This window comes from Cyrtonyx montezumae, unplaced genomic scaffold (assembly GCF_038088225.1).
Source record: "Cyrtonyx montezumae isolate F1298 unplaced genomic scaffold, pur_monq_1.0 scaffold_3, whole genome shotgun sequence".
NCBI classification, from domain to species: domain Eukaryota; kingdom Metazoa; phylum Chordata; class Aves; order Galliformes; family Odontophoridae; genus Cyrtonyx; species Cyrtonyx montezumae.
The window spans coordinates 34518277-34545401 of record NW_027072034.1 but is presented as its reverse complement, the minus strand read 5'-3'; the positions used below and the strand labels follow the sequence as shown (position 1 = coordinate 34545401).

Genomic DNA, 27125 nt, shown 5'->3' with positions numbered 1-27125 from the left:
GCTAGTTTTGCATTTCTAAAAAGCAGCAGTGCACCTACTGAGAAAGTCCTTTTATGGAGGTTTCATGTATTTTAGGTTTTATGCTGTTGTGGCATCCGCGTGCCGCCTCATCACGCAAAGGATCCCTCAGGATTGCTTAAAAGCAGTTCTGCTAATTCATTAGTATATTATGTGGAAAAAGAACAACTGTCCATCTCTCAGCTGGAGCTCTGTTTTATTGTTCCCTGTATGTCAGCGTTACCAGAACTAACTTAAGGATTAGAGCTGAGATAAAAAATAACGGCTTTCCAGTTATCTTAGCATGCATAAATTGACTCGAAAACCAACATACACTAAAAAAACCCACCAGGAAATAGCAGCCTTGTACTGGCTGCATTGACAGTCATCAGTGGAACAAAGCTGTGCAGAATGTGGGAGTCCAACTTCTACCCAATGCTTTGGTGCAACTGCCCCATGTTACAAAAGAAGTTCTGCGCTACAATAGAAAACTATTCCAGTTATAAGGCTTCTTTATGACTGTAAATCTACTTCAAATCCAAAACAGGCATACAAAGAGGAAGCACTGTATTTTAAATATATATTAGAAACCAATTTAGGCTCACATGAGAACGCGTTCTGATAAGAGAACGGAAACCTAAACGTTGATTTAATTGTAAAAGTTCATGGCAAAGTGTACAGTACACAATCTCGTGGTGGGAATGCCCCGTCACTCCTGTCCTGGAGATGGCTGCAGCAGGTAGCAGGTAAGCAGAGGCAATGTGACTACAAGGAGGGTTTGGATTCTCTTTCAGTTTGAAAGCTCTCTGCTGTTCCTTGATCTCACTGTTCCTCCAATTTTGGGCAGTCGCACTGACTGTAGCTCTGCTACTTACATGCCACCTAGTCTTCAGAAAGCACTGAACGCTTTCACTGCAGCAAACAGCTAATGTCTGAAATTTGTCTCTCAGCATATTCTGTGACTGCCCTACAGAATGGATTGTACATTGAGACGCTGTTAGTGCGTTACACACAGCCCCCAAAGACCGCTGCAAATAGGTCTGTCAAGGATTAGCAGAAAATACGTTTCAGAGTAGTAATAAAACCATGAAAATTAAATAAAAAAATATGGGATGCCAACTGAGAATTTTCAATTGGAAGTGAATAATTCTCACTGCTCATCCCGCAGCCTGCATTACCCACAGCCCTCTGTGGCACAGGTGGCCCATAGGCACGGTGACAAAGACATGTTTCACCTATTCCGTGTGCTGTGGAGCTTCTGGAGGCACACGAGCAGAACACACTGCGTCATTTAAAATCTGAGTCCCAGAATGGAAGCACAGACTGAGCTAAAGAAGAAATAATGAAAATTTCTCCCTACCAAAGGGTAAGAAAAAACCCAGCTCACTGTTTTCAAAAGGTCTTCGTACTGCATTTATAACAGACTCAATAACATCAGGGAGCTCAGTGGAGATGCCCCTACTAAAGTTACTTTCACATCTTGGTAGGCTGAACCCAGGACTCTCACCAGCAAGGCCACCGTGAACCTAAATCATCCTTCACTGCAAAAAATGTGAATTTTGGTACTCATAGCAAATGAACCAATCTTAATCAGAAAGAAGAAATGATTTCTACTGACTTGGAGTGGTACTGGACAGCAGCACAGGATGTGGAAATGTCCAATACCATCACACCACGATTTCAAAACTCAGCAGCAGCAAGGCTTTGCTGAAATCCATCACAATTCAAAATAAATAGGACAAATGCTTAAATATAAGCATACACTTGTCTGTGGGCTGTCTTTCCTTTAAAAAAAAACACTGGAAGAATAGTGAGTGTGTACTGTACAGCCTTCTTTTGCGAAGACACGAATATAACCATGTACTTTACGTAGTTAGAATATTTACCAAAATTAGGATTTTTTTTTTAACTATGCTTTTTTCTTTTCCTTTTTTTTTTCAATTTTTTTTTTTTATTTTTTAAAGCTTATCTCTTTTGGAAGCTTTCAAAATACATTAAGATTGACAATATAAGCTATAGCTATCTATGTTTTCTGAGCAAGTTAAATATAGTAGAAATTGGAAATCACAGTACTAGCGGAGTTCTCCTTGGTTGTCAAGCCCAACATTCTGTCATCTTAGGCACCAAGCAAACTAAATCCCATTACGAATTTAGCAAACTATGTTAAATGAGGTTAGTTTTTTAATGAACTATTGCTATCGACTAGCTCTTCCAGACCACTACATCAACAGAATCCACCAATTTGAACAGGCCTGTCCCAGTTTGATGTCCGATACAAATGGTGTCTGAATTTCTTCCACAATGGTTCTGCACGACTGAACTAGGCGAAATTCTTTAGCATCACCATTTAAATAAATGTTCTTGCCATCACTCTTACCTCTAAGTCGCTGTCTATCATCATCATAATTTATTAAAGCTGTCCAACACTTAAAAATGGAAGTAACAGTAATATTCAGTCTAGAGTCATTAATGCAAAACCTAATGGAAAACCTCAAGCCCACCTAAATAACGGAGCTAAATAACCTTCCTTTCCTTGCCTGAAATACTGTAGACAAGCTTCCATGGGATGATAATGACCCTGTTTCAGAATAAGTTATAGAACAAAACATCTGAAACAGACAGTGGATCATTAGCAGGCCCTGCCAATTACATACTCTGGCTAACCACAAGTCATTATCTTTTTGTCTTTAATATATTACAAAATGCAGATCTACAAATATAATGAAATACTCCTGCATGCAGCACACTGCAAGTTGTTTTTCTAGTGGGTACACTAGTCTACTGGAACATACGTAACCATGAGAAAGGAACAAGACTATGGTTTTACAAACTGTATAATAATAATTTGGATATTATGCTCTGAAATAAAGGTACAAATTTGTTTATTTCTTTAAATAATTTCTTATAAACCCCACCCATATTTTTTATGTTTCTCTTCATAGCTTGTAAAAATGAAAGGCAAGATTAGCATACACCCTGGATATACAAAAGATACAAATTCTTTTCAGAGTTCCTTTCTCTGGAATACATGAAACAAGTAACACAAAACTATATTTGGTAAGAGATCTTCAGGCCGGCTAAAGTAACGAGGTAACAGGCCAAATGTCAGACTATGTTACAAGCACTGAAAGCAGAACAGTAATTTAAAGTTTCAATACAATTCTTCTTGATAAAATAATTTGATGTATATTTACAGTTTAGTACAATAGAAACGTAAAATTGTAAGGCATAATAATAATTCTTGGCAGACAATGTCATGACACATTCTTTTGTCCAGCAGGTACCAAGTGGCAATACACATTCAAGCAATTTTTTTGTTTGTTTTGTTTTTGTTTTTATTTTAACCTTATCTTCACTTGCAACGTAATCTGGCCACCAGGTACGCTATGCTCAGAAACAGCCACACAATCAGTAAATTGGGGCTGAGAGCTAGTAAAGGAATAGAGTAGAGGAGGCTGGGATCTAGTCTGAAATCTCGGATGGGCACCAAGCCACTCAAGTTCTTCTGGGTGACTACCTCCCGTGTTCCAATGCTGTGAAAAGGAAGAAGGTTGGGAGGAGGGAAAACAAAACAGAAAAGAAGATGGACATGCAAATGAATGCGAAAAAAGAGATGGCAACGCAGGGTGGTCAGGAAGATGAAAAAAACATGGAAGAAGCCACAACAAAACCAGAATATGAAGTAAAGAAAAACGGGGAAAACATCTCAAAAATATATATCAGCACAATTACAGATAAAAGGAGAGGGAAAGAGAATAAAAGAGAAAAATAAGAAAGAAGTACTGTAGTCTACTGAAAATAAACACATGTAGGTTGAACATTAATGGTTTTCCATGTTCATTCTTTCAGATTACCAAGCAATATCCCATGCAGCTCTGCCATGCTCCCACATGCTGCAAAAAAGTGGAGCTCTGAAAAGCAAGCTGAACATGAATAACCATTGTAGTATTTGACCCTTTCAAACATCTTTCCACATGAGCTGCAGTGAAAAACTTTCACCTCTTCACTACATGTTCAGTATATAAACCAAAAAACAACAACAAAAAACCAACGAACAACCCAAACCACCACTTGTTTTTCTGCTTAAAAATGAATTCAAATATGTGTCGATACACTTTTCAAAATGTGTGTTTCTGAAGTGCCTCAATGTACACACGTGAAGGGAAGACGCTGTACAGCCCACCTCACTATGCCCCTGATGCCTACATTGCTTTGAGCACAGACCTGTTGTGTAATTCACTTCTCCATGTCCAATTCTGTTTTTAGAATACAGAATCAGATGGCAGAGCTTTCACGGTGCCAGACAGGGAGAACTCTAAGCACCTGATGCACTGACAGTATGTTTAAAAGAATAAAAAGGCAGTAGTGCTGTGGATATTCCCCAGGGCTCAGGAACAGTTCTGCATCTTGGCCCAACTGAAAATATGTTTTATCAAAAGCAAAACACAAGTCCTGCACAATTTCTTGAAATGTTCATACTCCAGACTGAACCAAGCCTTTCTTTTTTAGTACAATTGTATATGTCAAATAAGGTCCAGGCTAAACGCAAATAGATGCTTTTTTTTTCAGTGCTCTAGAAGTAATTTGCAACTCTTTCATCTCCTACATAAGGTATCTAGGGCAGGTCATCCAGTCCAGGTCAAAATGGTTTTGGGTGGAGTTGGGCTTATATATACTGAGCCAAGAGTCGGACTCAGTGACTCTCATGGATCCCTTAGAGCTTACAACATTCTATGATATTCGTTCTATGACCCTATCTCTCTATTTAAGCCTTTTTAATTCTGTGCTATTGTTCTCAAATAGAATTGGAGAATATATTTAAACAAACAAACAACCTACCCTAAAAAGCAATGAGACGTGAGGAAGAAAGAGTGATAGGCCTAATGAAAACCCATCTAATCTTAGTATTCCATTATGATTAGTCAGCATTTGTTCTGCACAATCCCTCTTAGTCAACAATTTAACAGAAGAGCAAGCCACATCTTTCACCTGTTAGAGCAAGTTCCTGATGCTGCTGGAACATGCTAGCCAAAGGTTTTGACAGAACTGCTCACTTTCAATACCTGATGTAGGTGAACACAAAGCAATGGGTTTCTCATGTCAGTGTTTTACCTGATATGGTATTAAACTGATGGTAGAGAGGCCCAAACAATGTTGTTGCTAACCTCTGCCTCTACTGTGACCCTGACTGCATTAAAAACGTTAACTTGTTAACTAACATAAAGAAAAGAGCAAGATCCCTAGTATTGCACTTGTTCAGTTTTTATTCTTACTAAATAAACAACTTTGTGAAAACTGTGCAGCCAAGCTTTTTCCTCTCAGATGTCTAGCTCAACAAGTTGCACAGTTTAAACAATAACGTATTTGAGAGTCACTTAGCCCTGTTTTTAAGTCAATAACTTCTCCCTCATGAACTATTCCCATCTGTCTTTGCTTCGAATGCCAAGTTTTAACCAATCTCTGGATGCACAGTTTTCATATACTGTATTGATTTTGTAACAGTCCAACAAAAAGTGAACATAAGAAGGTCCAGTGACATCCAGTTAGATATTGAAATACAAAACAAATTTTTAGTGTAAGAGGCTGCGAGTGCTATTATATGAGACATTTTCCTCCTAAATACTTGAAGAGTAAGAAAGGGTCAAACAGCAAAAACATACAGAAAGGATAAGAGAATTGAACACTCTAGAGAATTTGGTGAGAAGACACACAGTACAGTACATTCAGTAAGAGTGAATGTTGAAAAACAGGACTGAACAGCATTGTTGAACTACATTGATAAAGACTAAAGCTAGATTTCTTATCCTTTCTTTTGGTATGTGAGTTACGGAGTTTTCCAGCAGTGCTTGAAACAAGGCATTGAACAACATTAAACAGATTTTTTTAGTACAGTGTTGAATTCTGCAAACATCTCTGCTGCTTCAGGATACAGAACATCATTATATTGGTATGACAACAGCACACTGACACGCTGTGATGAAGTTCGATAGCTGCACTGTGAAACACTCATACTGACGTTTTGCCCGGTGAGCAAAGTGTTTCACTGCTGAACAATACATGTGGCAAACCAGTGCAAACTGCAGGAGTCTGTGTTTCAAAGAGCACGCATCTCTGACAAATCAGAGATGGCTGGTGCCTGATCTAGAACTAAGAAACCCAGTGCTGTGGCAGCAGCAACCTCACCACCAAACAGCTTCCAAGGAAGCACCAGTTTCCTGTTCTGTAAGCTCAGCATTAACTGAGAACTTGTTTTCATACGCTTCTCTGAAAACTTCCAGTTCACTACTGAGAACTAAAACCCACCTGATGCAAACCAGCTTCACCAATGAAACTCCCTAAGACACGCATGCAAGGGATGAATCCCAGCGACCAGTTCTGCAGCTTTCTGGCTTTGTTTTACTGCTCGTTTCTTCTGATAGAAACAGAGAGCGCTGCTCCTCTGCAGTTTGCATGGTTCCTTATTTAGGACTAAGTGACACAGTGGAACTCTTACCTCCTCATACACTCGAGAGCCTGGGTGAAGACCTGTGGAGCCATTCCATGTTCGTGCTGTAGGATCAAACACTGCTCTAGGGTGACCGACATAGCAGTCCTATCCTTGGCACTTTTACAGCTTGTAAACCGAACGCCGTTCAGCCTGCGGCATATCTAGAAATGGGATACACAACTGATCACTCTCTCCTCGCCTTCTCCCAGAGAGCACACCGGTATTTCTCCTCCTCAGAGAGAGATACATCTTGTGTAGGACTCTGATGTCAAAAAACTGTCATCTGTGGTACGGCAGTATTTTGCTACTTGAGTTGTACGGGAAAATACTGATGTGCAAAACAATCTTGTTCTTTACTTCCCTGTGGCTGAATTCCAGAGGAGGTTTCAGCTGACAGCATTTCCAAGCTAACACGCGCAAATGAAGAAATCTGAATATATAAGCTTAAAAAAAGGAGAAACCATGCACATGTACAGAAAATCAACAGAGCTATCCAGAAGTAGTCAGATCACTAAATACCTCAGCAGCTTGCCAAAGGATATCAACATTCTTATTTTTCCTTGCATGTACATTTTGTCCCAGAAACCTTAACAGTTCAGGCAGGCACGTCTGACTACGAGACCGAGGTAGACCTACAACACAAACAAAACCAAGTCCACTTTTTTTTTAAGTTGTATTCAACACTTTCATAAAGGTCAGCTGCATGAATAGTGTTCCTATACGCCCACTGGAAATGCAGTCATGTTTCCTTGAAACTAACAAAGCTCACAATTAACTCAATTCTTAATTACACAGTACCACCAAAAAAACGTGAAGTTTAATAAAGCCCCACTGGAAATATCTTTTCATGCCATTTAAAACTTCAGGAGTTCAGAATGTGATACAGCAGTACAGTAACAGAGGGAACAAAGGGAATAAGATTGGTACAGTATCATGTTTTCTGTATCCCAGATGTACTTGCTTTGATGGCACTGCTCAGAGCTGCATAGAAACTGCTGGCACTGCCCCCCCTCAGAGGTGACAGGACATCATTTATGTCTCTAAAGAATTCTGAAGATAGCATTTTATATTCTGCTCACATCTTCAATTTTAAAGCTACAAGAAACACACTCTGATGTCTGTAAATGAAAAGAGGGTGAAGGCCATCTCCCCGAGTATGTCCAGAGACACAGAGATCAAAGGGAACAACTAAACAGTAACTGACTTCTTGGAAATTCTGCGGTGCTCAGAATTCATGGCACACATTTTCAGAACAAAAAAAAAATGACACTGGACCAGGGAAAATCTTTCCTTATGTACTGTTCTGGAGGGGAATATCTCCAAGATGCCAGCAGATGTGTCACTGTGCCACCTGTCCCCAGAAGGATCTGTTTTGTATATTTTTCTCCTGTTGCCTACATTACACAGGCTGCACTACTGCTGGCCATAACACCACCTGTTTTGCAGTCAAAGAAAATGTTATTCTCTCTTGACAAGGGCTCACAGAGAAGTACGCTGCACTTTGTACATCCTGAACAACGCCACAGAGGAGGCACAAAATGTACTCTCAGACGTTTCTTAGAGAAGCACAGTCTCAGGTTTGTCCGTGTTTCAATTTCTCATGGAGCATCTCTAACACATCTGCTGGGACACCTGCATTACTTTTTTCACACTTCTATTCAAATCTTTTTCTTAACGTTTATAACCACGGAATGTTTGTCCAAGCTGGACTGCAAGCCCAGGTACAGTATGTCCACATTTACTCAGGAAAAACAGCAAAGCAGAACAAAGTTTTGGCAGAGGGCAGATTTTCCCTCTCAGAGGTATTCATCTGAGATATGTTGCAGGGAGCTCAGCGTTACAAAAGGCAGCTGGACAGCTTTGCTTAACAGGTGCACATTAATGCCACCTGTCCAACACTGAATGTTAGCTTTATTCAGAACCTCAAGTTACTTTAGGCGAACTGCTGTTGTGAGAAGTGAGTGTTGGTGGCAAATGAGAAGCCTGAACACTTGAATCCACTGTACCTACAAATTAAAATAAAATCATGACGTAGTAAAATTGAGTTGCATCATTTATTGGAGGTTACTGAAACGGGCACTTAAACAACTAACGTGAAACAAACAAGCAAGAAAATCAGCCTGAACAGTTTAACCAAATTTGCTATTAATGATCAAATACTTACAATCATCAGGCAAAACTTCCTTGAACTGCTCAAAATATGAATTCAACCGCACTAAGCTTTCCATGTTTATTACTTCTTGCAGAGAGGTGTCTCCAAACCTTTAAAAGGTGAAGAAGGGAAGTTAAACTTAAGGTAATTTTTCTCCTTTTCTTCAGAACAACTTCACTCAGAATATGACAAGAAAACAGATTCATCACAAGAGAGTCCCAACATCCAAATGCAAAGTAAATCAGCAGGAAAGAGCTGGAAAGAGCTGTAGTGATTCACTCCAGAAAGAGAGAATATTACAAGTGTGAGGGGAAAAGTGGGAAGGAAGGCAGAAAGAAAAATACTGTAGAAAATAATACTTGGGCTTTTGTACTGCCTAACAAAAAACCCACGTGGTAAATCATTTTGCCTAAATTCAAACTCTGAATATTGTATTTACTAGTTTAGTTCATAAATAATAACCACGGTTTGAGAAGACAGGATAAAAAACCTTGATTTCAGATGTGAATGAGAAATATGGATCCAGGTGTGATAAAATGTGAAAGTAATAGTCATCACTGCTGTGATTCACCTCACCTAGCTATGTACATATATTTATCTGTATGTACATACATATATACGCATACACTTGCATATGAATACACTCCGTACTGGCATCTACAACTATGGAGTCAACTTGGGCTCCCTTTATAGGCAACAGAGGGCAACAATAACTGCTGGAATGGCTTAGTCTGATGTTTTCTAGTTGCCTGCCACCATACAGCACACTGATGCCACACATGCCTATGCCTGACTTCACTGAGCAGGCAATTGTCAGCATACTCCTTAAAAATACAGCCACAACTGAGGAAACTCTGGTGGCTCTTCAAGAACAGTTTCCCTAAGCTATTACACAACTACATTTTTTCAGCATTACAAGAGCAGCTTCATTTCATGTTCCCTTGTTTGTGTATTGGATGAGAAAATGAATTAACTGTTAGCAACGCAACAACATAACTCCACAGAGATGTCCTACTGTCAGAACAGGAGACTGCTGAACTGGCATCAGGGCTGAGCTGCAGAAATGAATACCTACTTCTCTGCTAGGGTTTGCTGCTCATTGATCCCCACGTTGAAGAGCACAGGCTGAACCCTCAGTAACATGCCACTCTGAATCTCTCGTGGCAGCAAATCAAACAAGGCGCTTGGCAAAGGGATCCTCACATTAAATCCATCACTGTGAACAAAGAAGGAAACGTTAAGACAAAGATTCAAAAGCATCACTCTGAGAATGTGTTATTTCTGTGATGAGGGCTAACATCCACAACACAATACAGTTACTAGAAAAATCAGCATCAGTCAAAACTGAGGACTTGAAAGAGCTGCTACAGCTTGCTCCTACTCACAAAAAGCTCTTCTACTTCAGATACAAACCAGCAACAACCTGCAACGTTAACTTTATGCTCTCACAGACATTTCAATCCGATCTGTTCATTTTTTGACAAAAGCTGACGTTGCTCTTCTCATTAACACTGCTGCTCTAACATGACCTGGGGACAAAGAGGACTAATTTTGGCACACCCCTATCTTAAGTAAAGTATATTTGATCTTAAAGAGATTAAGGCTGGTGATGATGCATACGCAGAGAAGGATTTGGTTTCGAACACAGGAAGTAGTGCTGATATTTCAGAGCTGAAGTACAGAGGCAATGACAGGAGTGACCAGAGCAAAACCCAAAGGGGGAGCTAACAACAGCACTGATATGAAATGTCATGACTCGGGCTTACAAGCCAGCAGGTTTATCTCAGTTGACCAGGGTCTACTGGCAAAAAGCACTATGTGCTACATGGCAAAAAGCACTGTGTGTGCTTTATGCCATGGTAAATGTGAGGCAATACCCGTAACATCAGTGCATACCACCTTACCTCTGCTACAAGCTGGCATACAGTTGCAAATGTTACAGGTTGCAAGGACAAAAGTCACTCTGATCTGAGTGCTGTGCTTTAATCTAGCAACAGCAGGAACTTAAGTTCAAGTTCTTATAGTTCAACTTTCCTATGATAATTTTTCTGCTCACAATACACTGCCAGCACATACACTGAAGTATAGCAGAAGAGCTCTAAGAAGTATGTAGGGCAATCAAAATTGGCATGTCCCACATTAATGTTGGACAGAAGTACAAGTCATCTGCTGTCTGAATGTAGAAAGCCTGCATTCTTTTCTAAATGTAAATCTCCCAGTCATTTGCACCAAAATAAATAAGCATGATTTTTTCTTCTCATTCTAAGCTACAATCTCCAAAGCAACACTATGAGCCCTGAGTCTAGTGAAGACTGTTTTTCTATTGATGTGTCCTATGGCTGACAGCAAGTATTAACTAAAGATTTTCTTTGAGAGCTTTTTCTGACAGCTCTCAGCCATTCCCAAAGGTCTCAGCAAATTCTGTTGTGTATGTGATTGCACCTTCCTTCAACTAGCATGCTTTTCACTACATGTGAATCTGAACTTAATTAAATTCCTCTACATATCCTTATTTTCAAGAGTTCTAGCTGTATTTTAGATGTGGACAAAGTTGAGCAAAGCTTCAGTGAAGCCTGGTACACCACACTGATCAAGAAAGCCTTACCTCTTCCAGAATTCAGATCTGAAACAAAAGGATTCTGAAGACTCTTAAACACAGAGACATATAGAAGTCACTGTTTTAGAGTCCTCTGTCCTTCCACCCACTCATTCCTACCTGTGAACTGGCTCCCTCTGGGCAAGGGCTCTACTGCAGGAGCACAGAAGATCACATCAGAAACCAGTGCATAAATTGCTTTTAAGTTCAAACTTGAAAACATCTCATTTTAGACAAGCAGTCAAAATGCGAAGCAGTCTAACATTTCACAATTCAGTTTGTCCCTGGTACTTTGGAAATTGACCATAAATACGCAGCAGCCACCAGCTGTCTTATGCTAATGGTCAGTGGCATATGGTAAAGCACTGCCAAACTTATCAACATCAGTGAATTTCAGACAAGGATCAACAATCAGTCTGAAATTTACAAATAGCATAAGTGCATAAGAGAAGATTGAATAATGCTGGCTTGTAATTATGGAAAGCTAGGTCAGGATGATATTTATTCATAAAAATATTGTCGCAGCTTGAGCTTTGCCATACATTTCTTTTCAGCTTTACCTCTCTATAAAATTAAACATCGGTGAAAAATGAGTTTTGTCAGCTTCCTAATAATTCTCTGAAGTTCTGAGAGGTACAAGCAGCACAGTAGAGAAGCTCACAATTCACTTGAATTTTAAGTGCAGCATCATCACTTCTCCATTCTGCAGTCTCACCCACTTCCTGCTCTCCTCCCTTTTTCTCACCGATTTCCAGTGATGACTGGCAGCATGTCAGTGGATGTATTTGATGTTGCCTGAGTTACTTTGAAGGTTACATTCCTCAAGTCCATGATTCCCAAACTCATGTCCTCCAGCATTGCCAGCTCCTCACCTAAACCAGGAGGGAAAAGCAAATGGTAATCATTACCTGTTATGTGCAACTTACCTTAATCAATTTGATTAAGGCTGTAGGTCATGGATCTCATGAAGTTCTGTGGACAAAGATGCAAGGCAGCCCAGACCACCTTGGCCTACAGACTGCAGACAACATCATGATTGACTTTATGAGTTCAGCAATGTCAGAAAACACCAATTACCCAGCACAGTCCAGACTACTGGATTTCATGTAGACTGTATTTTGATTTTTCAATTTAGATGATCCCAGTAAATACTTCTCTGCATTGTCATGGACACATGCCACAAACTGGTTTGGGCTCATTGTACTGCAAAATCTTACAACATATTCCAGATTTCTTCAGTAAAGTATTCCCTAACTGGCATCCAGATGGTTACTCTGATGCAAGAACAGCACGAGTGAAGGACTTTCCCCTTTGGTATTCTCTCTCCAAACTCACTTTGTACTGTAGGATTATGAGAGGTAAGGAAAGTTGAGAGAGTATATTCCAGGCATAGTTTCTATCAACTTACTGCAATTTTGCTCCATTTCTTTGTTGAAAAAAAAAACCAACCAAAGACAAAAATCAATCTTTTTGAAAAAACAAAAAGAAAAATCAAAATGATAGTTGTTTTTTTATTTTTAATAAAGCTTTAGCCTTGTTATATCACAAGGCAAGTACACTGAATGTTTTCAGAAGTCATTTGATTAAAAGTGAATTCAGAATTGCTAGTGAATTAAGCACTCCGTATATAATCCAGTTTTGCATTTCAATTTTGGAAAACAGTTTGTAGCTGAGCTGTAGAATGTACCAAACACTGGTGGTCTGCTGCAGCCCATTTAAAGCAGAATTTGTTGACTCAACAGCTCCTGTCTACTGCATGCCCTGTGCTTTTACCGTAAGTGCTCAGCAGGCTCTCAAACTGCGCCAGCAAGCCAATGGTGTAGAGTTGTCTTAGAAATCCATCATCGTGCAGGCAGTTCCTCAGCTTGATAATGAAACCACATATGAGAGCTGTCAGCTGTGGGAGAGAAAACACAAAAACAAAAGGCTCTTCAGTCCCAAATGGAAACAACAGAGCATGTAACGGAGGTGCCATAAAATCTGTTAGACTGAAGCTTGTTGCCTTTAAGTCATTTTTCTTTTTAATTTGCAGCTGAAGAGAGACAGCCAACTAGCAAAACTCAAAACACTCCTAACATCTGATTAAGAGATCTAGCAAGCTCTCCCAAGGCAGACTGCCACTGATCTTGTATCTATCTGCTTTTCTTGACATGACCACCGCCAATAGAATCTAAAACTTACAAACAGTTTTAGTTACAGATGGAAAAGCAGCACTGCTAGTTCCATGCCATGAATTTTGAGAGTATGAATAAATGATTTTTTAAATCATGTTTTTAAAAAGCTTAAAAATGCAGTGCCTGTTTGCATCGTGCGAAGATTCAAAACCCTTCAGAGTTATGAGATATTCTGGACCAGACCCCAGTGCTGACCTAGAACTAAGATCAGTATTAAGATCTCAGACTAGTACCAGTCTTTCTGTCAACAAAGGAATTTCCAGGGTGATTGCCAGCTACTAGGTATGCAAGGTGTATGATTTACAGAACTAAATAGAAAGGGTGTGTCTAAAGTTCTGTTTATGATGGGTAAACAGATTAAAAGCACCAAATTAAAAAATCAGCTGCATTATGAAGTTCTGCATATGAAGAAGTTCTCTGAATGTATCTCTCTGAAATACTGTGTTATGAGACAACAACTCTTAACGAACAACATCCAAGAGATAAGCTGTTTGAACTAAAGGAAAGGGATACTAACTGCACAGGGAAGTATGCACCCTACAAAGGTGCAGTGGGCAGAAGGGGTGTGAAGGGTTTTTAGTGCAGACTCCTGCTAGTAATGGTTGACTCAAAAGAGAGCTCAGCAGGCCCAGAAACAGAACTCATAGTGAAACCTCAGGACTTGCTTCTCCTAATATGGCTTGGCTTCTCTCCCTTAGTGATGTTGGACTTGTTTGTTTTCTTTATGCTGAAAATAACCATTTCCACTATTTCTGGCACAATTTGTTTTGAAATTGGAAATGTTTTTCCCAGGAAACATTTAATTCTTATCTTGCTGAATGCATGAAGTGACCAATAAGAACAGTACAGCAAAGTCTGTGAGAGGAGACCACACTGTTAAACTTGAGAGGACAGCAGATCTGCAAAATTCTGAGAAAAGTCACCTTTTATATTTCACCAAAACCCAAGGCACATCCCAGTGAAATCAAGCCCTGCAAATTTGCTTGCTTACAGTTTGGCAGAAGACAACATCCCTGCGATACTGAAGACTCAGACACAGCCCTATCGTTGGGGCGCTGTCCTGCATTAACAAGAAGACCATGGCTTTCTTGGCCTTGTCACTCATCATGGCCACGCAGTCGGTGAGTGTCGTCAGCAAAGGATAAAGAGCTTCACTCCATTCGCCTGGTTGAAAGAAATAATTAACAGCACTTTAAGTAAGTACTTTATCTGAAATGAACAAATGTGTGTTAAGAAGCAACTTACTGTAGCAAGTTATTTAAAGTTGTTGATAATCCGCATGCAGTGCTCGTTTCATTTTGTCTGGCCAGTTACTCCCTGCTTGTTATCAATTCAGTAATACAGAGTGGATATTGCATGAGGAAAACATGGGGAATTTGACTGTCTGAGGCTGTTAAGACTTTCCCAGCCACGTAATAGCTCCCCGATTTGTGCCACAGAACACGCCATACAATGGCTGATTCAGAAGGCTTTTAACAGAAAGACAGGCACATACACTTGTGTACATAACCATGGTACACATTCAAACACACCCTTTCATAGTGCACACAGGGACAGTCAATATGGAGCCCACTGCATAACTAGACGCATGTGGAACATCTGCTTAGCCATTTCTGTGAATGAGATTTCTCCCAAACACATCTGCCTTTTGTGGAATCAGGTGTATCATTCAATACCTCGCCATCTTAAAAATATTTATCCTCAAGTCAGGCAAGACCATGCTTTTTTTTTGCATTTGCAGGAGTCAAAAAGCAAAGAGGTGAAGGTGTTCTTTTACATGTTTATTTCTGCTAAGTAGCTTTGAAGGTCTACATCAAGCTAGCAAGAAACACAAAGACTAGTGATGTAGATGAGAGTTAGCCACACCACTGGAAGTATTTAGGAGTTTGACTTTGACTAAAACACACAAACTACATCCCAGAGTGATACTGCTCAAGGTCCTACACAGGAAGCCAAGAAATGAAATAAGATTGCTGAAGTCCTATTTTAGTTCCCCAAACACTGTATCATTCTTTCTGCCTGAAGAGCTGCCTTAACACATCCCATTGGCTCATTGCCTTTTATTTCCTTCTTTCACCTTCTCTCCCACCATTATTTTAAAAACCATTTCCAGGACTGTATGAAATATTACTCAGATCGAGTACCAAAACCCATTCTCTCTGTGAAGTTAGGAGAAAACAGAAGAATTCACTCTCTTTAATGTATAGAATGTTGAAAGAGAACACTTCCCTTTTTACAGGGAAAGACAGTAGCCAAAAAGCACCACAAGCAGAAGACCTGTGACCCCAGACTGGCTGGCTGTACAGTCATGGCAGCTCAAAGCCTGGGTGAATGGGGTCAGTTCAAGCCTCTGAAAGGAAGCTGTCCATGATTTTGAATTAACTGCATGATTAAAGAGCTAGCAACAATAAATGTTTTCTTGATAATCAGCCACAAAGGGAACTACAGAAATCAGCTACAAGAAACCTAACTGACAAGGTTAACAAAGGCATCCTTTTTGGTTATGTTCCATGTGGTAGGTAGATAATCTATAAATATCACAAAGAAGTTATTTGGCTCTGTTCTATTGCCACGAAGAATGCAAGGAACACCAGAAGAACAGCCAAGGAATTACAGCTTTTCATTTACATCCCATTAAGTATTTTTCTCTCCAAATAAAACTGCTGACTTAACATGGGTCTACAAATAACCAAAAAACAAAATAGAGATGATAATAACAGAAGATTTCTCTTAATACACTTAAGAGTTTTTCTATAAATGAGTAAGAATGACAGAAAGAACTGAGAGTATCTTCTCTAGTATTTCATTGCATGGATATACATGTACAAATGAAGTTATCAACTCAGCAGAGATTGCATTGTGCCTGGCAGAACCTCATTTGGAAGATAAGTTTATCTCTGGTAATCACAAAGCACACTGGTGGTACAGCAGCATGCCTGAAGATAAAGCAATCTTTAGGTGTTTTCTTCTCCCAGCAATTACATAAAATGCAACAGCTTATTTAGGGTACTAAGCAAAAATCCTTAGTGCTGTGTGTGTCTTCTTGGCTTTAGATACTGGCCATGAAATAAACAGCCCCTTGATAGTTAGTGAAATCCTAAATATTTTCCACTACCTGCTTCAGAGACGTGTCATGTGTGCTGCTTTTAACTGTTCAATCAATGGCAGTTGTCTTTAAAAGTAAACAAGAATAAAAGGAATGAAAGGTTCAAATGAGGCTGAAATATTTCACTGACAGACTTTAAATAAAGTTGAAAGTGTTCAACTGGATTTTCCCGTCCTTCTGCCTACCACTCATAATTTACCTAACAGAATCTTAATTCTGCAAGAATATGTTCTATCCAATCTATCAAGGCACCGTTACACACCACGAGGCACTAATGTTAATGCAAAATCCAATCTGAGCTCTGCTTTTATGTTCTGTGAGATGACCAGAGCATTTTAAAACTAGTTATAGACTCCACTGTGCAGATCCAGAGGGAGAATGACTTGGCAAGGGGCCTGAGACAGTGAAGATCCAATGAGTCACTATAGATTTAAAACAACGATCTAGCCCAAGCTAGCTGTTGATACATCTTGGACACAAATCCCACTGCTTCATGATAGAAAGTTACTCCGTCTAAAGACAGATATTGAACAAACCCACAGGAAGCTTGTCATCTGCTTTAGATGCTCTGCATTGTACATTAGACACAAATGTCTATTTAAGTGCTTCACTGCACTGCTGCCTCAGCCACTTCTGCTTAAGATGCAGTTTGGGTGCCTAGCTGGGCTAATCTGATTGCTTATAAATACTCCAATCTTAAAAATAGCTAGAACAATATTCATTTATGTATCACATTCATAGTCTGGAAGAACTAAAGAGATGCTCCAACAACTCCAACTTTGTGTAAAATGAATTTTATTCATTAAAAATGCTTTCTCAGTGATAGAAAGAAACAGGATGGAGAGCTGGGAAGAACACCATTAGGTTCTCTGAAGATGCAAATCCTATCTGCACAGGGGCTTTACTTTCCATGTGTTTTGCTAAGCCCAGGAGCCCACAGTGTAACAGGTCACAGACTGAGCCTCCACTGAGTTGAGACTAACCTGCTCTCAAATGGAAGATATTACAGCCACCCAGGAGCGTGACCCTGGAAAGGTAACACCAGAGTATAGAAACACAAGGAGAGAGAAAAGAAGACTAACAGCACAAAGAAAGTCTTCCAAATTCTGTATTCTGAGACATTATATGTGCAGTGCCCAGTATGGCTCACTGTATACACCCAACACAGATTTTCCACCAGCCTTGCTGACTGCTCCATGTTCTGTTTGAGATCTTATTCAGAAAGGCAAGCTCAGTTCCACATATGAAAGGACATGACTGAAAGATCATTAAAATCAGACTCTCATAGATTTTAGTGCTATTTGGAAAGTCATTGCCACCTCTACTAGTTAGTGGTCACTTGGGTTTCTCCAAACCAAACAAGTGCTCTCCCATACCTGAGAAGTTAACAGATACATGCTTGAACTACTATACAGGAAATAACTTCTCAATATGTTTAAGTCATGTGGCATTGCAGAACACATTTGAACACCGCCATTTGAAAACAGCTGACCTGAACAAAGCAAAGCACTTGTTCAGTTGTTAACCATGAACAAAAAACTTGCAATTTTCAGAAGAAGCAGAAGCCATGAATGCACATACCTGGGGCAGATTCTTCCGGAGTGGGGCTGCAATCTGCACAGAAATGGAGGGGCAACATGCATGATTAAGGAGCAGCAACACAGTCAAAACATAAGCAACTCAAACGCTCAACACCAGGGTTCTCAAACTCTTTCACTGCGCAAACAAGAACTCAGCAGAGAGATTCCTTTGCCTATGGGCACCCATGGCACAAACTGCCTTCTTCACTCACTGTTTCTGATCAGGGAGACATGAGGACAGGGATCTGGAGCCAGCACCCTCCTGCTCAGGGCTCTCTGTGGATCACCAGTGAGTGTGCTGTCAATTCCAGCAATTCACAGGGCACCATTTGAGAACCACTGGTCCAGTGCAACTACAGAATAAGCTGGCTGAAAGGCTGCTACTCACAATAGCAAAAGACTAGCTGTAAATTCAATGCACTTAACAGAAAATTAAGGCACCCATGCTGCAAGTGTAATCTTAACTCTCCCTTTTATCATTTCGGGCAGTATTTACTTCTACAAGCATTCACTTTTACAGAGATGCTCTCAAGTGTTTCAGTAAGATTCTGCTCTCTCACCAGTTTTGGAACTACCTTGAATTGCTGTTTTGTTGCTTTCCAAAAGAATAATAATTACTCTTTGCTCACTGTCATTTATTCACAGCTCAGGATTAGTAACAGAAGAATTTTTAGTTCTATGAATATATGAGAAAGAAAAGCATTAAAATGTTGTGATTATAAACTTAGAGAAAGTATCTTCATCTCTCAGCTATTCTCATGATCAGCTGTGGAAAGTGACACAGAAAGGGAATTAAAGACCAGGTTTGGTGTGGAAACAATGAAAAATTTCAATTATTTTCAATAAGAATGTATTTTTTCATAGTATTGAACAACCTGTCTGTCTGTCAAAATTACCACTAAGTAAGAATAAAATTTGGTGATAACGTGATCAAGCACTTGGCTCGCCCTGGCTTACAGCAAACTTCTCAAGTGCAATTCAATTCTAACTGCTCACTAAGATCAAACACGTAAGGAACAAGGCTCCCTTTCCAGCATTAAGTTGTATTTATCCAATGCTGGCTGACACTTAGAATTCAGATTTAGCCCATACACTGGGAGGGAAATGGCAGCAAGTACTTCAGCCTCAAAGCTTGCTACACTTACTGATTTGTCTGTCCCAGATTCTGTACATTTAATGGGAAGAGTTGTTTTCCTTCATTCTGAGAGGCACAGAAGGAAAGACTCCATAAATTTTGACACAAACAAAAACTTTGGTAGGTAAATGCAACTAATTCAATCTTTGCACTGCATAGGTGTCAGGATTTTCATCAGACGTAAAAAATTGACTGAAAGTACTGGGTAAATGGAAAGAAAATGATTGTTCTAAGATGCTTTCAACATAGAACTGCCTCGGGGAAAGGTTCTGATATCAGATCCCCCACAACAGATTTTTTTTTTTTTTAATATTAACAATGTAATACTTGGAATCATTGATATGAAGTTTACTGACAAAACTTCTATGTAAGTACTACATAAACTAGCCAGCAAATAATGACGTTTAAAATAGGCATAAAGATGGTAAAACATTTAGTCAAAGATTAATAGAAAACATTCTGAAGCAAGAGCCAACTCTCTGATTATAGTCTTTATAACACACACAAATGTCAGTGTAAATTAGAAAAATATGGTTATTTAAGATACTAAGCAAATCAAATGTAACAAGAGTTTTACAAATAGACAAACTTTTTTTTTTAATTTTTAATTCCTTGTTTTCTTTTTCTTAATGGCACTGTCTTCTAAATTTACTATAACATTACCAATGGAATGGACATGAAGTCACGGATGCACAAAGGGCCACCAAATGCTAAGACAGAACAGGACAAAAGGAAATGAAAACATAAATTCTCACTTTTTCTAGAGCTTAATTTGGCATACCTGCTCTATTAAACAGTCAGACCACAGTGGCCACATGTAACAAAAATGAAAGGAAGTCAAATAAGTACATATATAAATAAAATAACTTTGAAACTTAATGCAAGGCTGCATTAAACTAGTATGGGTCTCTCACATTCCCATCTTCATGGTGTTATGTAATTGCACTCAATCCAGCACCCATTTTTGATAGGATTACTCCACTGAGAGTTTGCACCGCCAACTCCCACCTTCCAGCTACATGAAGTCTAACTAATTGAGTCCTCCAGCTCCACAGCTGTTAACAGTTTGGGTTAAAATCTGCTTTAAACTCCCATAGGTTCACTCTTCAAAGCTGAGCTCCGTCAAGCGGGACTGCTCAGTTCCCCTCCTACACGCTGGCAGCCCAGTTGGGACCATTAGCAATAAACTTATCTCATTTTTTATTCAATCTTTTATAGAGGCTCTCTGTAATAAGCTTTGATTGCTGCAAAGAAGCTGAAGCCAACATGAAAGCTACCAGAAGTGATTTTGGACATATGCTAACCCAAACACCTGTTCTACTAGCTTAAAATACCCAGTAAGAAAACCAAAAGGCATTGCCATTAGTGAGAGATTTAGCAATGATTTCTGTGGGGTTAGGATTTCAAAGTTATGGTCTTTGCAGCTCCCAGTACACTACCAGCCCTCCCTGCCTGACATCAGGGCATAACAGCAGGGCTGAACTAAAGACATATGGAAGGATGTCACAGAGGCTTAGGAACGATGTCAGCGCACAGCAAGAGAGCAGCAGTGAGAAGGAACGTCTGGCATACGCACTTGTCTTTTTGAGAGAATGGCATGCACAGGATGGGGTGGATGATGGTGGTGGTGAGGATGATGGTGGTGAGGAAGATGAGGACTCATTTACATCTTCTGGATTTATCCAGTAGGCACGGGTGTCCCGATTACCTTTCTTACTAGTACAGCTGATGTCGCACTGGAAAACGTCTTCACAGCTGTCACTTTGCAGGCGTTCTTTCTGGAGAAGTTTGTCCACTCTCTGTATAATGCACTCCAGACTTTTGTCAACATTCAACCAAACTTTCTCCTTAAAAGAAAACATTCCTTTCTCAACTTAAAAAAATACATTAGGTAACAAATCCCTCCCACGTTCTCCTAGGATTTCAGTCCCAATTTTTCTGCAAAGTTTCTGTGTACTCTGAAGAATTATTACATTTGTGCACACACAGACTTTCTCTCTATAAATAATGTATGCCATTGTGTCAGCAATATGTAGCAAAGTCAGTGCATGGTAAACTGTAGCTATTTTTGAAGTAAATTTGCTGAACTTTAAATGCTTCTTCCTTCAATACTGTTCACAATCACAGTTGGCGCTATTGCTTCTTCCTTTGGACTCTAAAGTTTGACAAGGAAATGCTTTGGCACTTTTGCTGATAAATGTGCACTTTTCACCCCGAAAGTTTCATTTCCTTAAAGCACAGAGAACCTAACATTCAGTGACAGTCTTTCCTCCTTCTAAAAGAGCAGCAGAAGCTGATATCCTTCATTCTTTTCAAAGCTAGGAAAAAAGAACTGGCATTCCCTTACGTGCATGGCTAAGCCCAAATGCCAACTAAATGCAGAAAATAATGTTAAATAATTTTAGAAATGTGGTGGAAGAGGGGAATACCCCTATTTAGTCAGACAAAAGTTGATCTCTTGCTTTATGTTTAAAAGTGATTACTTCTATAAATGTAAATGCTACTTTCACAGAAGCAGGCCAAAAAGCTGGTTTTAATGATCTGTTGATTTTGTACTGCAGAGGAACTTATTCAATAATATAATTAACTGAAATAATAGGGAAAAAGAACTCTTAAAAGGATTGCACAGATAAACAATCACGCATAATTGTTTTATGGTTTTTACTTACATAACTCAAAAGTAATAGGTAAAATTAGTGTATTATATTTATACCTAATTAACTGAATTGGCCTTATTATTATTATCTTGTTATTATTTTGAGCCTGACCCTCAATTAAAGCGTGCCAAAACAACATTTTCAAGGATCCATTTCCAAAATGAAACTGGATCTCATTTCTAAATTGTAACAATTGGTTTTACTTATGTTGGCTATTTTTGAGATTTAATTTACTTCAATTTATACTTCACATTGACAGAATTTATAGGGACCAATTCTTACGTCAACTGGCAGTGCGGTATGGAAAACCCTTCAAATTTTTTATGCAAACACATTTTAGAAGCTGTTCTTCATCAAAACAGAGAAAGATTAGTAAGCCCCAAATATTGAGATGAGAATACAAAACCAGAGAAAAGTTTGGAATGCTGAACAGTATAGCTACCACACACAAAATATGCTTCATTTTGGAGAAGTGTAAGAGCCCTTTGCAGTATGGCCAGTTTATTTTAAAAGCTGTTTATTTTCCCTTGGAAGCGACTCACATAAATGCACCAACTGTGGTGATCTCTGCTGCTCAGGAGACCCAGAATTATTTATTAAAGCCAGTTTGTAGCTCCGTGCCAAGCAATAAGTGCACGCAGGGTAGAGAGAATGTCTTTTGCTAGTTGACCAGTTCCTCCAGTAGATGACTAAGATGCATAAAAACATACTCCAAAATACTAATCTGAAGACTAAAAAAACTAAGAAGAAACTCCATCATCACTCCACAGAGCAAACATACCCACTCCTCTTCATGCCAGTCCACTTGCAGAGAAGATCGGCTGTTTCTTCCTGTCCATCTGGCCACTAGTGTATCTTGATCATTTCTCAGCATCACTTGTTCCCCTTCCCCAGAGGTTGGAGATGCCTTTGAAGCTATATAATCTGGCCTTGCAGCATTGAGTCCATGTATTGAATTTGCCAACAACTTGCAGTCACAGACAGTGACGAGCTGCCTGGTCTACAAAGCAATAATTCCCCAACATTTTAATCACCTTTCCGTTACTCTCTACGCATTCTTTTATCATAAACTTTTACAAAAAGAATAGAAAACACACATTAGTATTCTGTAAAAGAAAATAACAACTGCTTTGGAGTCTCTGAGATATCCTCAAAAGCATTGTATGGCACAGCCTTCAAAAGCTATATAGGATACTATAACAGAAAGAGTAGGTTCCCAAAGTCTTGTATTTACTGAAAATGTCACTGATAAATGTGCAATTCCTAGCACCTCTATTTGCACTTCACCTTCTATTTGAAGAAACCTTTGAACACTGTCCAGACATTTTTATACTCTACCTATCTGCCTCAAATTATAGCAAGCAAGACTTAAGAGAAAAGCTGAAGATGTAACCACTGATCAATAAAACCTGTTTCCTTTCTTAGTAATCTTGTATTAAAGGACTTCTATAAGTTATGTGAATATGAAAAAAAATAAAATTGACCTTTTTGTCTATTAAATAAGAGAAAGCCCTCACTACACTGTACATATACTTTGTCCAGCTGTAGAAAATCCTGTGTATTAATTATACATTGTGCAGTGTCATTTAGAGTGAATGTTATAACTAACACATTTGCGAGTGGGTCACATTATTTTTTGTGGTCTGCAAAGGTGTACACATAACCCCTCAACTAGGACAATTTATGGTTAACTGACTGAGCATATGCCACTGCTACTGCTGCCTTTTACAGCACTGATCTACTTCAGGGATAGAAGCCATCACTAAAACTGTAGTTAGTTTTTGTCCCTGTAAATGACTGTCTGCAGATGTGGGCCCAGTCTGTTTTCTGTTAACAAACATCAAGAAATAACTGATTTACATCACTAATTCAGGCAAAGGCTGCATCACCATTATTCCTTTTTTCACCAGTGGAATACTACAGAAGAGTTTCATTTATGTAAGCTTTGCCCAGTTGCTGCTGGCTGACACATGACTCAGAGGGACATTAAAAGAAACAACATGGTCACAGAGAAAAGAGAATAAAAGAAAATGAAGAAATGCTAATTTTTGGATTACGATGAATCAGTAGAGGCAACCAGAGGACACTGTTCTCCAATCTCAAGGCAAGACAGTGTGAAGAACAGGAGAAAAAAACAAATAAAATGCAGCAAAATCTAAAACAGGTCTGATTTGTCTTTTTTTTTTAATTACAGACTATACATGCTATAATACACTATCAGGTAAGGTGAACAAAAGAAAGGGAGAAAAGAAAAACAACCAAGTTTTTCAGTGTGAACACGTATTATTCTCCTACCTTATCTGCCAAGATGGCAAGCGTTCTTTCAAGGCCATTAGCTGATTTATCCTTGGCAGCTCGTGAGAGCCTTTCTGCATAATAGCTGACTTGAGTTTTCAGGGTGTTGATTTGCGCAATGATTTCCTTTGCTCTAACAATGTCCTGTGGGATGTATATTATTGACTGGGAACCTGTTGAAGTGCTGAAAAAGAAAGATGGATTTTAGGGGTAAAACTGCTCTAGAGTACACATTTTGCAGTAGCATGCTAGGGAATTAATGGCAGACAACAATAATTTACCTAGCAATCAACAGTGAAAGGCCAGTTGGCAATTGCACAGCAGTAGCATGATTCTTAGAGCCTTCTCTGCCTTACTGAAAGTGTTCAGATTCAGATTTACTAATCCCTTATGCCAAGTGTCTGAAGGCAGAGCTTGTATACCAGAGGGACAATTTTGCTGAGGAGAATGTATGAGATAGATTTTGCCATCAGAGACAGAACCAGTGTTTGCAGTGACAGCTTGCCCCATTCTCTCCTTACAACACAGACACTTCACTGAGAACTGGTTTGTTAAACAGCTATTGTTGTCACCCTAGCACTGTGAAAGGGAAATCCACATTCTTTCCAATACAGAAATGGCACCCAGATTCCTAATGGAGAGTGTGCTATTAACAACACCTTCTTCAGCTCATATATACTGCTAGAGTATCTTCTCCTCAACTGTAGGGCTGATTAAAGTTACTCCAGCAAAAGCAATCTTACAAGACATACAAAGTAAATTATGTATCAGGCTAGCCCAAGGGCTCTGCCCCAGTAGCTCCTGTTAGCACGCACCATGTTGAACTATGGCTGTGATACAACTGTCTCTGTTGCAGACATGGCTCTAACAGCATAAAGCCATACCTAACTAGCCTTTTTTTACCTAGAAATGGAAATAAATCATACAAATAAAATGTTATCTCCATGTTGGTACACTGCATCTCCACTAAGACCATTTACTTGGTAGTGGAGAAGATGACTGTTCATGTGCTCTATTTAGACATCTACAGAAGGTGATTTTGTAGTTAAGATCCACGTTGGACACTTGTCTGTAAGTGATGAAGAGACTGCAGCACTTCTAGAGGGTGAGATAATCCTACCTGAGAAAAACTGTTCCGTTTTAGCTTAGGAAATTCATTTAAACTGAAATGTTTAAATGCTTCCCTCTGTCAGACAATATCCCCTTCTTTTAATCTCCCAGTGAGAAAGCTACACAGAGATCAGGCCTTTACTTCAATTCCTGCTGTCACAAGAGTGATGCCCATCCATGATGAGGCAACAAGCACGAGGTGACATCCACTTAATATTATCTTAATTTTACTCCTTTTTTTAACTCGCAAATGGCTTCAGTGTAGTTACAATACAAAAGAACATACTGTAAACATTGTGCTCAGCAGTACCTGAAGAGAGAAGTGCTACCAAGACTGCATGGAGAAAAGCTTCCTTTCGAGGCACAGCTGCCTCAGGTCACTACATCTGGAAAGTGTGAATTCCTTTGCTATTCCTAAAGCAATACCATTCATTTCTGCAGATGTCTGTGAGGTAACATACGAGAGTTGCATGGGGCATGCTTTAAAATCATTGCAACAAATACCAGTTCTTGCCCCTTAGTAGTTACTAAGGCAAGAGAGGAGCTTAATGCCATATCTGCCTGAGATCCATTACAAAAGATGAGAGACCCATTTTCAAAGAACAAAGTGCAAGAGTAAGTCTTGAAAGAGTTTTCTTAATTGTGTCCCTCTGGTCAGCCACTCAACTGGAGCAGAGAACAACCACTCTCCAGAACTGCTATGTTATACAGCAAATTAACCTTAGCTCTTAGGACTTTCACTGTACATGATTTGTGCTCTACATTGATGAATGATCTTAGTGACAATTCCTCAGAGCAATTTCTTTCTACGACACTGTGGTCAACATGCATAAAGACGTATCTGTCAGGAAAGGCCATGCAGCATACTAAGATCTGATTTAGAATTGTTACATTTTTAATCACAAAGATTTGCTGGGATGATTGGAGGAAAATTTTATGGCATAAAGTTCACATAAATCCACTTTCCAACCTGCAATTGCTTTTCCAAATGAACAGCTCCTGTTGCACTGTATCAGCGAGCAAAAACACAGATTTGCCCTGTTTAAACTCTCAGTTTAAGGGGTTTGGCATTCAATATGAGTGACTTAGAGCAGAACTTCTGCACTGCTGAACCACAAAGCTTCATTTTTGTGGCACCATAACAAGAAGAAAAATAAAACTTAAATGGAAGTGGTTAAAGGCAGACAGATTACAAAAGTATAAACCATACTCATTCTACAGCTACAAAGGTTAAAGAACCGCTGGCAGAAGATTTCTCTAAGTGATTTTCACTGGAAATAACAGAGGCAAAGGCACAAAATTCTCACGTTCTGTTCTTAGCTTTCTAATATGTCTAGAGAGAGCCAGGAAGCTGTTCATTATAAGCAAACATTGCAGATGAAATGAAGTTCCTTCACGTATGTTCTACAAAGCAGCTATGATTATTTAGAGCACAATTAGGGATGCCATTATGCATGACATTAAAAAAGCCCTGCACATGTTAACACACCACATCTTTGCCAAAGAAAAGAAAGAAAAGAAAAAGAAAACAACCCAAAGAACAGAAGCCTTCTCTACAGAACTCTCAGAAACAGAAAACTCACCAACACTCCTCATAACTGCTAAAAAAAAAAAAAAAAAAAACCAACATAAAATTAGCAGATTGTTAGCAAATACCAGAAGCAGAAAACAAAACGAACGTCTGTGGGGAATAACATATTTGTGTCATCTTTTCAACAATGCAGGTACATACAATTAAACTTGGAAGCAAAAAACACAGATTGCCAGATGACCATGTGCTGTTCTGGGGAAATGTTGAGGATGCAATACATGCAATTTTGCCAAATAAAGGAGAAA

The 27125-nt window shown here is 39.2% G+C and overlaps 1 protein-coding gene across 14 annotated transcripts in view; it reads right to left on the bottom strand.

Annotated features, from left to right (window-relative positions):
- INPP4A (inositol polyphosphate-4-phosphatase type I A) overlaps window positions 1-27125 on the bottom strand; it is a 110054-nt gene that overhangs the window by 975 nt on the left and 81954 nt on the right. For 7 of the 14 annotated variants that reach the window (XM_065741181.1, XM_065741184.1, XM_065741180.1 and 4 more), the window contains 12 exons: window positions 26873-26890; window positions 24180-24363; window positions 22666-22884; window positions 20804-21074; window positions 18094-18126; window positions 14398-14570; window positions 13006-13129; window positions 11978-12104; window positions 9712-9852; window positions 8649-8746; window positions 7004-7116; window positions 6491-6645 (listed from right to left, as the gene is read on the bottom strand). In XM_065741181.1, coding sequence (XP_065597253.1) covers window positions 6491-6645; window positions 7004-7116; window positions 8649-8746; window positions 9712-9852; window positions 11978-12104; window positions 13006-13129; window positions 14398-14570; window positions 18094-18126; window positions 20804-21074; window positions 22666-22884; window positions 24180-24363; window positions 26873-26890 — 1656 coding nt within the window. The remainder of the gene's footprint in view (window positions 1-6490; window positions 6646-7003; window positions 7117-8648; window positions 8747-9711; window positions 9853-11977; window positions 12105-13005; window positions 13130-14397; window positions 14571-18093; window positions 18127-20803; window positions 21075-22665; window positions 22885-24179; window positions 24364-26872; window positions 26891-27125) is intronic. The other 7 variants (XM_065741189.1, XM_065741191.1, XM_065741186.1 and 4 more) reach the window with 5 other exon arrangements.